General features: G+C 45.5%; 2 protein-coding genes across 2 annotated transcripts in view; one reads left to right on the forward strand and one right to left on the reverse strand.

Moving 5' to 3' along the window:
• The first annotated feature begins 4,646 nt into the window (after positions 1 to 4,646).
• MGP (matrix Gla protein) overlaps positions 4,647 to 13,445 on the forward strand; it is a 73,051-nt gene continuing 64,252 nt past the window's right edge. The window contains exon 1 of the mRNA XM_064452196.1: positions 4,647 to 4,650. The gene's annotated coding sequence lies outside the window, so the exon portion shown is untranslated. The remainder of the gene's footprint in view (positions 4,651 to 13,445) is intronic.
• Positions 7,228 to 8,723, reverse strand: PDE6H (phosphodiesterase 6H). The gene is made up of 3 exons (XM_009512918.2): positions 8,584 to 8,723; positions 8,281 to 8,321; positions 7,228 to 7,362 (listed from the first exon to the last, which is right to left on the reverse strand). The coding sequence occupies exons 1-3, from the start codon at positions 8,721 to 8,723 to the stop codon at positions 7,286 to 7,288; spliced, it is 258 nt and encodes an 85-aa protein (XP_009511213.1). The 3' UTR covers positions 7,228 to 7,285.

The following is a 13,445-nucleotide window of genomic DNA, read 5'->3' on the forward strand; positions in this document are numbered from 1 at the left end:
ATCTTTTAGGACTTCTAGATTACAGCTACTTAAAATTTTGTGGTCTTGTTATGTTCAGATAGATTTTCCTTGGGTCATCCTGGCTAATATTTGTCCTTCTTTCTTATCTATACCCTATAGCTACCTCCAGGTGGGAATTACAACTCCACCTGGCTGTTTCAGGGGACTGTGCATGCTGGAGCAAATTCCCTGCTGCCTGTGGAGTCCTTACTCCTCCTTTCTTCATTTTTCTATCTCTGTGTTTCTTTCCTCTCTCTCCCCTTTCTATGTTAGCTTGAAATGCTTAAGAGTTTATCAGCCTTTGTCCTCAACATGCCTAGAACAGAATGCAGCTTTCTGCATGGGGGTGCAAAAGTGTTAAGTTCCTCTCAGGTTTCCCATAATATAGGTCCTTGTGGTACTATTTCTGTATTAGCAGATTTAGTCCAAAATTGCTTCATTTGCTGACCATATTTAATTCCAATTTCATTGCTGACTTGCCTTCCCCTTGTTCTTGTCTAGGAATGGAGCTTACCAAATCTTCTCCTACTTTAAGATTTGTGTTTGAAAGGACTGTTCCCTGATGTCTCCATCTGCGCGTTCCTCGTCCCTACTGTCTATATGTGACCTGGCCATGTACTGACATTTTCAAGACTGTTTGTGCTGCATCTCCACTGTCCCCTCCTTGTTATTGAAGTTTAGTATCCACAGGCTGGAATAACACACTGACTTGGAGATCAGTATTATTACTGATTCATTAGTTCCCAGTGATGTATTTACAAAGTGCCTAGCATGGGAAGACCTTGATCCCAATGAGGGGTTTTGGTAACACTGCAGTTCCTAAAGCCAGATGTAGAACTACTTGTTGTTTCCCATGCGGTTGGCCTGCTGTTATTTTTCTTCCTTTACTTTCTGACCTGTAGCCAGCTCCTCTGGTGCAGGCAGACGCAAGCTTGCTATGACTGTTGACAGCAGCTGCCTGGATGGTAAGGTGGCTGTCTGGTGTACAGGTTCAGCTTGTATCCAGCTGACTACAGGCCAGCTAGCATGTGAGATTAGCCGATGAGCTTGCTTTCTCCTTGTGTCTAGAGAAACCAATGTGGAGTTTTGATAAGCAATGTGAGTTCATGCCTCAGGTCACAGGGGCAGAAACCTCTGTATGGTGAGGAACTGGCCCTGTCTTCCATCTCTCTATAGCCTGCTGTGCCCCTTTTCTCCTTCTGTAAACGTGCAAAGGTCATACTTCCAAGGGATGTGTGCTAACAGCCTACCTTGGAAGGGTGTTAACAGTCCTGGGATTTCCATCTTTTACTCCTTCTGATGTCCTAACCAGATGTGAGGGCAAACAAAACACGGGTTATTGAGTTCTTCTTATGGGTCTTCTCCTGATAACACAAGTTACAGATTCTCCCACTGATTTTATTCCTGGTTGCCTACCCTGTCACCTGTGGTTACATGGCCATTGTGGTGTCAGTCTGGAGCAACCCTTGCTCCCACATTTTGATGTCCAAGCTCTCTTTCTTCCTGAATGGTTGTGCTGCTTCAGCCACTGTCTCCCAGATGGAGCAAGGCCTTTTGTAAGGGAAAAAGTTCAGCTTGCTAAGTGGATGCCCCTTCTAGATAATGTGGGTGCTTTTCTTCAGTACCATGACAGGCTTGGAGCTCCTGCAAGTACTCCTTGTCCACCTGCCATAACCTGTCTGACATGGTCAGCAGGGTAGAGCCAGGTATACTGCTTTGGTAGGCAGCTCACAGAGCAGGGGTGTCATCACATTGCTGCTTCACGCTCTTCAAATTCTTGAGAGACCAAGCTCTCCATGTTCTCCCTGACCAAGCTCACAGGGTACCAGAAGTCTTCTCCACACCCAGTGTGCCCTGACTAAAGTCATACTCTTAATGGGTAATGTAGTTCATCTGTTTGTGTCATATCCTTGGTCTTCCCAGCCATCTGGATAGCCTGGTGTATGTTGTATATGTGGTGGTGATTCCTATGCTCAGCCTCAGGAATGTGAGATGCCCTCAGAAAATGCCAGAGACAAGAAAGTGTTTGAAAATGCCTGAAGGCAATGAGCCTTCCTAGTGAAAGTATCCATTTCATCCAGCAGGTGCAGCAAGAGCCAAAAATCTTAGAAGCACAAAATCATAGAATGCCCTGAGTTGGAAGGGACCCACAAGGATCATCAAGTCCAACTTCTTTACCTGCACAGGACAACCCCAAATTTTACGCAATATCTCTGAGGGCATTGTCCAAGTGCTTCTTGAATCTCATCAGGCTTGGTGCAGTGATTGCCTCCCTGGGGAGCCTGTTCCAGTGCTCCACCACCCTCTGGGTGAAGAAGCTTTTTCTAATATCCAACCTAAACCTCACCTGGCCCATCTTCCTGCCATTCCTTCAGGTCCTATCATTGGTCTCTAGAAAGAAGAGATCAGCGCCTGCCCCCCCCCCCCCCCCCCTTGTAAGTAAGCTGTAGACCACAATGAGGTCTCCCCTCAGACTCCTCTTCTCCAGGCTGAACAAACCAAGTGACTTTAGCCGCTCCTTGTACGGTTTCTCCTTTAAACCCTTCATCAGCTTTGTGGCCCTCCTCTGGACACCCTCTAGTAGCTTTATATCCTTAATGTACTGTGGCGCCCAAAACTGCACACAGCACTCGAGGTGAGGCCACACCAGCGCAGAGCAGCGCGGGACAATCCCCTCCCTCACTGGCTGCAATGCAGTGCTTGATGTACTCCAGGACACAGCTGGCCCTCTTGGCTGCCAAGGCACACTGTTGGCTCATGTTCAACTTGCCTTTGACCAGAACCTCCAGGGCCCTCTCTGTGGGGCAGCTCTCCAGCCTCTCGTTCCCCAGTCTGTATGTACATCCAGGGTTGCTGTGCCTGGCTGCAAAATCTGGCACGTGCCCTTGCTGCAAAATCTGGGACTTGCCCTTGTTAAACTTCATATGGCTGGTGATTGCCCAGCTCTCCAGTCTGTCCAGATCTCTTTGCAGGGCCTCTCTGCCCTCAAGAGTGTCAACAGCTCCTCCCAATTTTGTGTTGTCAGCAAACTTAATTAGTGTTCCTTCAAGTCCTGCATCCAGGACATTTACAAAGATCCCTAGATCTTACTGTCTGAGTGAGACTACTCTCGGAGAGAGACTCCCTAATAAGTACTCATAGCTGCAACCACAACCAATGACAGCTGTATTTTAAACACCAATACATAATCTTAAGTACTCTGAAATAATCGGGTACTGGAGACCTAAAGGTCATGGATACTCTTGACATTATTTTTCTAACTCTGGAGATCCCATATATAAAATAGAAAAATGCCCCACAAAACACACAGGGATATTGTCCGGGTACATATGTTGGTCCATGCCATATTGCTCAATACCAAAGGAGAATGTGATAGTGGCTTGATACTGAGAGAGATTCTGATTTGCAAACTTTCGGAGGATGGGAATTTTGCATTAAGCATCTTCACATCTCATGAAGAACCCAACTTACACTGAAGGTTTTTATTTTTAAATTGGGATTCCTGAATTGATTTAGATATACTGGGGGAGGAAAAGCAAGACAAGTGCTTCTCACTTTTCTCCAGGTTCATTCTTCTTTTCTTGCTGAGATTTAGGCTTACTTAACTTTCTTACTACAGCCAGAAACTGAGGTCAGTGAGGATGAGGCTCAACTTTGAGGGCACTCTGGGCATGATATAAAATTTTCCAAGCATCAGCTAAACCCAGCTTTAAAGTTGGTGCTATTAAATAGTACTAACCATGTGAAAGGATGTTTCTCTGGCTTTCAAAGTGCTGTTGGGAAAGGATTTGTAAAAAGCACCCCCAAAATGACTCCCAGATAACTCAAATTTGTGTCTCACAGGATAGAGAGCATTCAAAGACAAAAGACTCTCGACACTCAGCGATGAGGTGCAAGAAAAAAGTTCAAGAGATGGCACAAAAGAAAACACTGAGGCTGAAATCTGGCAGTATACACCAATAGGCAATTGAACATGACCAACTTGAAATCCCTATAAGAGTTTAGAAAGTTCAGCAACAACAAGAAGAAAAAGGAGATTAGCATTTGCAGCACTATCTTGGAGTCATAGCAATGAGAAGGGACTAAGTGGCATTCACGTCTCAGTCATTTATTCCTATGGGGTAGAAACATGCCAACACTCAGTTGTATAAGAAGTCCCAAGACATAACTGGCCAAAGACTTCAGCCCTAAGGAAAACATGTGCACCACTCCTGGGAGAATACACCAGTCATCCCTCAGGAAAAACTGCTTCTCAGATGACATTACAGTTAGTCTTTATTGTCTATTGTTTGGAGATAAATAGCTGTTTTTCTCTCATGAGGGGTGGTGAGGGGCTTTCAGAGCTTTCCTAAGGAAATTATTTTAGAATGAAAAGCTAAGTCATCACCCATTCTCTGGGTATATTTCGTAAGCAATTCAGACTTCATTCTTAGGATTTTTAAAATATTTTTTTATTCATTTTTGTTGCTTTTGACTTGTTTTTATAGTAAAAGAACAAAGAATAACATATTACAATGTACGCAGACTGAAGTCCTTCAACAAGCTACTTTAACACATTTGCTTTCTTGCACCATAGCCATCTCTTACTCTTTGAAAAACTGAAGTTTCAGCAGTTATAGCTCATTAGAAAAACCCCAGAACCTCAGACAAAACAACAGTGACAATGTTTAAAGACTCCTAAATCTCAAAATTCCTTACAAGTAAAGGAACAAATGTAATCCCTATTAATGAATAGAAATTATTTTTAAAGTAACTAACAAACTGTGTTGACTCAAAACATCTTCTGACACAGCTCATCAGCCAGGCATGAGGGCTGGGGTATGCGTGCATTTCTGTTGGACACCTCTAGGAAGGAGAGCAGAGTAGCTCTCTGGTGGGAGCAGCGGTTATGGCAGTCGGGTGTGACACTAAACCAGGACCCTCCTGTTTGCTGAAATGCTTCAGTCCCTGGACTAATGAAAACTTTTGCTTTTGCCCCAGTGTTTTCTGACAGAGGATCTCACTATCTTTGGACTGCTTTCCCATGGCCTGGGATGAAAAGGGAGCAAAAGGACTAATTCAAAGGCTCTCCTCTTGTTCTCCTGCTTAAAAAAAAAAGTGAAAATTCAATTATAATAGAGGCAGCCAGCTTGCAGGATTCAAAACAGGATCCAGCGGGTCTTTTCCCTGATAGAAGAGGACAGAGTGAAAAGGTGGAATAAGGATCACATGCTACAGGATGGTGTAATATGCGGGAAAGCACAAGACCATTGACATAGCAACATTCACATTTAACCACAGAAGGAGAGGGCTAGCACATGAGCTTGAAAAAAATGATGTCAGTCCCCTACAGTAAAAGCTAAATAAAACGTCATTAACGTAAAGAACACTTAGGGGAAAAAAGAAAAGCCTTAAAAGGTGAGAAAGGCGGGAGATATTAGATGTAAGGGGGAAGGACAGACTGCCCCTGCCCAAGGAAATAGCTGTGTGCCGCAATTAGCTAAATGGTACATGACTCCTGTACTGTGATTGTGTTGCAGTTCTGAACCGCTCATTGGTTTACTGCTGTTCCTAATGGCAGGAGTGCTGAATAATAAAAGCTGTACTCTGGACTGCCAACAGGAATTTCCTTTAGCTTTTGGTGCTGAAGCTATATTTTAAATGAAAACTGCCAGCTTTTATTTCTGGAATAACAGTAGCAGATAACTATAGCACAGCCATGGATTTATAGCAATGCTTTATGCGTGGGGATCGATCTTTTAGGCAGGATTTTCTCTCCTCTCCACAACCACTCCTTGCTCTGAGGAACATGTTCAGCATAGGAAAGATAAGATGGGGGGAGGCAGTTCTTATGCAATGAGGCTTGTCAAGCTAAAGGCAATGATTAAAAATGCTATCTCCTCATATGAATATTATGTAGCTACAACACAGCTTGCTCATTGCCTCCAAAAAAACCCCACCTTCCTTAATGCCAGGACAGCAGGGAATTTCAGTGCCTTCCCTGAGCATTTAAGTGCTTATGAGTGCCTCACAACTCACCAGCACTCAGGCTGCCAGAGACCAGGAGACACAAATCAATAGGGTTAAGTGGATTCGCTTTGTGCTTGCCTGCATATACATATCCTAACCTCCCCCTGCCTCCCCACCTGCTCTGCTGTTATCTCTCTCCGGGGAACCACCATTTGCCTGCTTGTCCAGACAAGCTCCAGAGCTTGAAGTTGCCAGAGGGTGAAGCGAAAAGCCTTTCTGCTGATGGGGGGGGAAGGAGGGTGAAAGATGACTTGCCCCATGCTAAATACAGCGAAGAGGGAACAACCATTGCAATACCATCTACTGCTAGATGAGGCAGGATTGCTGTCACTGTCTGGTGGCAGATCGTAATGATTCTCTGTCTTCTTAACAGGCAGAAAACATGTCCTGGGGAGTGAATGCCTCATGCATGGGCCTGGGAACAGTGCTAGTGTCACACGGGGGCCTCCCATCGAAGGAGAGGAAGCACAATGTCATTTGGAGTGTTGCTTCTTCGTAATTGCAACCACTCAGGAGCACAAAAGGAATTAATAGTAGGATTAATTCACTTAGCCATTGATCTCAGCCACATGCATTTTCATTTAACATTATTAGAACATCCAGAGTCTCATGGCGCATAGCTGGTGGTCAGTAGAGCAGAGACAACATTTCCAAGCCTTTTTCCCCTCTTGCTGATGAGGTAAATCTTAGCAGCAGATTTCTTATGGTGAACACCTGGGGAAGGGTCTCCTACATAAAAACGTCTGGACTGGTGACTCTGATCCTGTCCTCTACAGATACATTCTCAGCAACTATGTGGTGGTCCAGATAACATAGGGACATACCCATGGAAATCTTGTATAGAAAGCTGTCAGAGAGGGACAGAATCAAGAAGAATGGGCTTGATATAATTAGGTCTGGACATACATGCACAGCCATGCACACAATATCTCAGCTAACCAGGGGAAAAGTTAGCCAGGGGAAATGTTCAAATACAGCCTCCCCTTATCTCCATACACACGAAGATCTACGACAGTGGGAGAAGACAGGATATGGTACAGGGAGGCATTAAGACATTTTTAAGTAGATTCATCACACGGAGCATGAGGTCTGTTCAGGGTCCTGAATAACTTCTTTGCCAAATTAATCTGCAAAGGACTTTCTCATAACTAGCTCTTACAAAACCACCCTGCCCATGAGCAGGTGGTTGTAAGGGCCAAAAATAAATGCAAAGGTGATGAAGACCATGCTGGGATCTGTGGAGTCACCAGGTGACACCAGTAGAGATGCTGGCACCTTAGATGATCCCAAACTGGGCCAGCTCGTGCAGTTCCAGATGGCTGAAAGCTTCCCATGGGCAAATCACTGTGATATCTGCAAAAGAGAGAGAAAGAGAAATGGGTTCTGGTCACTGCACTTCTTGGGTTTGTTTTGTATTAATAGTAAGATTGATTTACTCAGGAAACATTAGAGATAGGAAGAGCAAGAAGAATGAGACTCCCTTTGAAGGTTAAATGAGCAGATGAGCTCTTCATATCTGTTACTACCTAGCAGACCAAACAAGACTGGAATATTTTATCTTGTGCCATCTTTCTCTGCGCAAAAGCAAACCAGCGTTTCCTATGGTCTCTTCAGTGACTATGTAGACTGGTGTGAAAATTCATCCTGGTTATGTAATTTCTCCTGTTCTTATAAACTGCCTGTAACCAAACTGTGATCTCCTTGAAGACATATGCAGTCTTAAATCGATGCTGAATGATTTGGTCTACAACATTCAGGATCTGTAACTCATTGATAGGTGCAGGTTTTATTCATACCTAAGAAGTTCTGACTGGCTACATCTCATCCAGTGTGTGTTTCTCAATTCCAGGCAGGTGCATAAAATTCTTAAAATTAGGATTCTGGTGATAACAAGAATGCTTAACCAGCTGGGATTTAGTTCCTGTGATTTTTGGTATTAATAGCTTAGCATTTGGCATTTCTTTGAGAACCTCATTCTGCTGAAATTCTTAGCCAGAGTATTAGCAGAAAACAAGCAAGCACATTTGCAGCCAAATGAAAGTATTCAGAAATTGAAGCATGCCTAAATAGCCTTTCTGTCTTGTAGTCTATGTAAGCATAAGCATGACCATGGCAGCTTGTGGAGGGAGTACCAGCCTTCTCTGGTGACCCTGAGAGCTGCAGAGAGGGCAGGAAAACAGAGAGGCCACCCCAGACAGTCCTCTCCTGTGCTGAAGCATAACTGCACTTGTGTTAAAGCAGGGCATGACAACAACATCCTGCAATGCTTACCTGTGCCCAGTCCCTCCATGCCTGGGATGTCATCTCCAAACCTAGGGCAGAAAAGAATAGGTGAGGGGTGAGTTTGGACCACCAGCACCCAGGAGAGGGGAGCTGCCCTGCACCCTAGCCAGGGAAGAAGTGTGGGCAGTCAGCAGATGAGAAGGAACAGCTTCAGATGGGAGAGCTGATTGCACCAGGGGCAGGGGGAAGCCTCCTGGGTCCTTGCCCAAGGGAATATGATACCGCAGGAGCCCAGCTTAGTGGGGAGCCACCCAACTAGCATGGTTTCTTTTCTTTCCAAAATGCTCTTACCCTTTTACTCCTTTTTTAGGAGGCTTGCTCTTGAACTGCCTTGTTTGTCTCTGCTTGAACTTGGGAGGCCCCTTGCGTGGTGTAGTGGGACCAGTTTGAGCATCTCCAGGGTTGAGGCTGGTGGCTGGGTTCTCACTCATTGCTGGGCTGCTGTATGTAGCAGGTGCACGCCTCTCTCAGATCCCTCTGTCTGTAAGATAATAGCAAGGACTGACTCAACACTCTGCTTATCATTTCTAGGTATCAGTAGTCAGGTGACAGAATTATGGGAAGTATAATTGTGACAGGATTAAAGATAAAGATATTAAACATACAGAAATATTGTAATGCATACAAAGTAAGCAGGATGGCACTGCCTTTCATCTGGCATGCTTGAATTAAGATGCCAAACAAAGGACACTCGAGTTAAGGACTTGAACTAAGGACAGGATATGACTACTAGGAGCCATGAAGCTACACTTAGGGCTTAGAGAAATATCTTATTCTTGGGAATCATCATGATATACTTCACCTGTTCTTATACTTGTGCCTAAGAAGTACCTTTTGGACACTGGTCTTGGTGGGATGCTGTGCTAGGTGGGCCCTTAGTCTGAGTGCAGCTCCAATTAGGGCCTCATATTTGTAAATACTGACCTTAGGGGAAATAGCACAGTATCTTTAAAAGATTGTAAAGAAGGCTAGGGAAGAGCATTGGACACTGTCTTTTTGACAGAAGTTAATTTCTTAGGATTTAGGAGGGCAAAGCCTGTAACTTTCCCCAGGATATGTCCATTTTGGTATTTTTGAGCATTATATTACATACATTGACCTCCTCTGCACCACACTGTAATTGAGACAAGCTCCACTCCACAGGAGCTAAATAGTTACGAGGGAGCAATTCTTGTGTAGGAGACATCTCTCTGGCCCTGGAGGGAAGAACTGCTGTACTCAGAGACCTTTCCTTCCTTCCCAAAGAGGACAGCAATAACTCTCACCAATGCCCAAGAGGGTGCTTCCAGCCCTTCATCAAAATTTTGTGCTAATTAGTATGCTAGAATGATCTGACCAAATGCATTTATGGAACACAAATAGTTGCCAACTTTTTTTCCCCTTTTTGAAGTCACGTTCTTCCCCATGACCATTACATAACCCCTATCTCCAGGTGTTTGTCCCTGTGCAGTCAGGCTGATGGAATCACTGATGGAATTAACTTCAGGATTTGGTACTAACAGCTAATCCCATTATGTCACCATAGTGCTCTGGCCTAATCCTCAACATTACCTGCAGTGACGCTCTGGACTTTTAATCTCAAAACTATAAATGCCATCAAAGATGGGTATTTTTTTTCTTAGTCTGAAGACAGTTTGTGTCTTTGACAGTCCTGAAATAGCCAGAGCGCTGGAAAGTAAAGCCTGAGATGCAAGGAGAAAGACCATCCAAGCAATCTTCCTGTGTCACTTCCACATCAATGCAAGGTTAAGAGCCATGTTTCTGTATCTCTGGCAGTCTGGGAATACTTCACCCCTGACATCTTTCTGTCTGTGCTGGCACTAGGATGGATCCTAATGATAGCACCTAGAGGCATGCTAGTTCTTCTGTTGCTTGTGGTCGGGCTCCTCTCTCAGCTGTAATATCCCGAGCAGGAGACTGGACAGGTTCCAGCAGCCCCAAATGGAGCAGCAGATGGTTGTGTCTGCAGCTGAAGGATGCACAGATGCTATTCCCCCGCCTGTAGCACAACGCTTCCTAAGCACACACTGTGCCCACAAACACAGGGACCAGCTCAAATCGTAGAAGTTACTTATTTGGCTGCCATCTGTGAAGCACCTGAACAACCACCCCATATTTACAGCTTTATCCTCACAGCATGGTGCCAGGACAGGCAGACACTGTCACCTTAATCTTTTACAGAATGGGAAAGGAAGTGCAGTGATTGGTATGTCCTGGGCAGCTGGGAGGAATGACAAAATCTTTTGACTCACAGTTTTTTAGGGCCAAACTGAGAGGTGAAGGCAGTTTGGCTCCAAACCAAAGAGAGAATTCGGTGCCTCACTGTTACACAGGACCAGTGAATAATTCAGATGGTAATGCCCTACAGAAAAATACTTTGCATTGTGAAACTGCCCCATGGCATGCCTGCTAATACCCCAAAGTATAGTATTATGTTTCCATGTCAGGAGCAGTTCTCACCAGTAGGGTGTCTGTCTCAGTGTGAGGTACCCCTCCTGAACTACAAGAGACACACATCCACTTCCAAGCACCTTCATTTCTTCTGACATGCCCAGATGCTTGGCTCCCCTCTCAAGGGCAACTCCCAAAAGTACAACAGAAGAAACAAACCAGCTAACAGATTTCCAGCCCTTTGGCCTGACATCCAAAAATTGTAAGAGGCAGCTGAAATCAGTCTCCAGGTGAGTTCCCAGCACAGTACCTTAGCCACAAAATGTCTTTCCACAAAAATGTCTTTGAGAGTCAACTCATGGCTCCTTGAGTCCATGCCTTGCCCCTGACCTTCACTCAATAGAGAAATAGTTAATGGGAAGACTCAGTCCTTACTGTTTCCCTTTCCCCCAATCTGAATTAGTCACATCCACCTGCCAGCTGCTTGATATCTGGGATTTGATAGGAAAAATAATCTGCCCAAGTCACACTTCATTCTCTCTCTCACCTGCATGAATTCAAGAAAGGGCACTCAATGAAGCTAAAAGGGACAATTCTGACCTTTTCCTTACCAACCTCCCACTACCTATTCTCCCATGCATCATTAAAAGAAAGGGCAGAGGACGGAAAGCAATCTTAATGCCACAGAACAGCCTCCATCTTGCAGCAGGAATCAAGCTGCCCTCCCACTAGTGAGATGGTGGGACTCACCTGCCATCACACACAAGGAAAGATGTCGCCATTCATGCTGGAGAGGGCCCTGTCCCACAGCAAGGGAGATGGCCCTGTTCCCATACCTCAAGAACCAGCTGCCCCTGCACATGCCAGACATGGGTGGGCAGGCGTCCCCAGGATCACAGATGCAAAAGAAACACCCACGGCAGCTTCCCAGGGAATTTCCCAGCCTTTCATCTCCCCATACCTGGGTACTTGGATAGTCCTTGGTACCACACCAAAGAGATGGCTTGACAAACGTTCAGCAAGACTAGGTCCCCTTCTCTAGCTCTCTGCAAGTGCTATGCTGCCTCACTCCAGGGCTTTCCAGGCTGTCGGAGCTCTTCTGCTGCCACTGGCACTGGGCTGCAGTTCCTGGGTGAGAGGTGATTGCTGCGGATGCAAAGGCTGTTGAGGAACAAGATGTTCTTCCATGCACTTTCTGTACCCCCTCCTCTGACAAGGTGTTACCTAATTGTCCCTGACAGCATTTCTGCTCAGTCCAAGACTTAATCCTCTGGGTAAGAACTTTGCTTGCGTCGGAATGATAATTATACCTAATACATGGTAATGGGCTTAGCTCAGTTGCGTCAGATATCCCACCTCTGGGTTGCTGGCCAGGTTAATCATCCTTCTTTTAGTTTTTTTTTTTTAACTTAAAGAGGCTTGAATACTTCTGTCAGTTGCTGACTCTTTAATCTGCCCCCTCCTTAACCTCTGATTCTCTATGGAAAATTTCCCTGACAAATAATGCAGATGCATCACTTGACCTTCTTCAGATGGATTCAGTGCAGGATCTCATCTTCCCCTGTCTGAAACTTTAAAAAATACAGGATTCTCCATGTGCACTTCTCTTTATGGTGCCTCAGAGGTGTCAGACACAGAACCCCCATGGGCCTTGGCCCTCCGTGCAGTGATATGCTGGGAGAAAATGGCACCCAGGAGGAAATACCCTTGTTTTCATTCCTTTTGATGGAGTTCTTGCATGCTCAGCTCTTGACCTCATGAGAACCACTAGCATCATTCCTGCAGCCAGGCTTTCTTCAGGTAATATTGTATCCAGTGTAAGATGCCTGTGAGGAGTCTCACAGTTCCAGTCTCAGTTGCTTGAGCTCGCTAATCACAGCGATGGAGAAAGTCCACACAGGTTCAGCCCTTTCTGGTTGTGTGTTTTACACAGAATCTCAGACCCTTCATTCTAGCAGCAGTTTTAAGACCAAGAACAAATGAAAGAGGATGCACTCTAAAAGACAGAAACTCATTTCAAGTGGAACTATATTCCCACAATTGCTTCCCAGGTGGGGATCATTGGAAAGACTATCCCAGTCGAAAGAAGAGATTCAGTAACGCTGGAGGTACAGCATCACACGGTATAAACTCCCCTCCAATGTGCCCTGCATTTATGGCTAGGCACCGGAGCAGGAAGCACCAGCTGTCTGTCCTGACCGGTCCTCAGGAGCACCCCTGGTGCTGCTCACACACAGGCTCATCCAGCCAGGGACACAAGCCAAGAGGGTGCTAGGGACTTCTGAATGAAGGGTGCCTGGCATGAGAAACAAAGCAGCCCTGTGAAGGGCAGAGCTGCTCACACAGCCAGGGATCTATGAGACAAACCACTGCTGAAGCACTTGCCATAATGTTAGAGGAAACAGAAAATGATGCACTAAGAAGCACAACTCCCTGTCTTAGCTACTGGGTCTCTTCACGCTCTCCAAGCACAAATGTCTGAATTTTTCCCCCATGGGATTTTATCAGGACTTTTCTCTCCTCCGAGTTTTGCAGCCAACCCTCTTTCATCCCCCTGCCACCCTCGTTGTTGCTTTGAGCTCCTGGGAAATACTTACAGTGCCAAGGGCTCCTCTTGCAAATCATTCAACTCCTGTTCTGCAGCCTGCATAGAAAGGGTCTCGAGGTGTCCTTTCTCCTCCAGATATACCCTGCCACCAGGTGACATCAGGGCACCAATCGTGGGCGGGCACCTGCACAGCGGGGGTGGGGGAGGCATGTGG

The sequence above is a fragment of the Phalacrocorax carbo genome, chromosome 1 (assembly GCF_963921805.1).
Source record: "Phalacrocorax carbo chromosome 1, bPhaCar2.1, whole genome shotgun sequence".
NCBI lineage: Eukaryota > Metazoa > Chordata > Aves > Suliformes > Phalacrocoracidae > Phalacrocorax > Phalacrocorax carbo.

Coding starts and splice junctions, on each gene's coding strand:
- PDE6H (XM_009512918.2), bottom strand. CDS start 8,723: ATGAGTGAGAACCCAGCCACCAGCCTCAACCCTGGAGATGCTCAAACT. Junction 8,322..8,583: donor CCTAAAAAAGGAGTAAAAGG/GTAAGAGCATTT, acceptor TTTCTGCCCTAG/GTTTGGAGATGACATCCCAG. Junction 7,363..8,280: donor CATGGAGGGACTGGGCACAG/GTAAGCATTGCA, acceptor TCTCTTTTGCAG/ATATCACAGTGATTTGCCCA.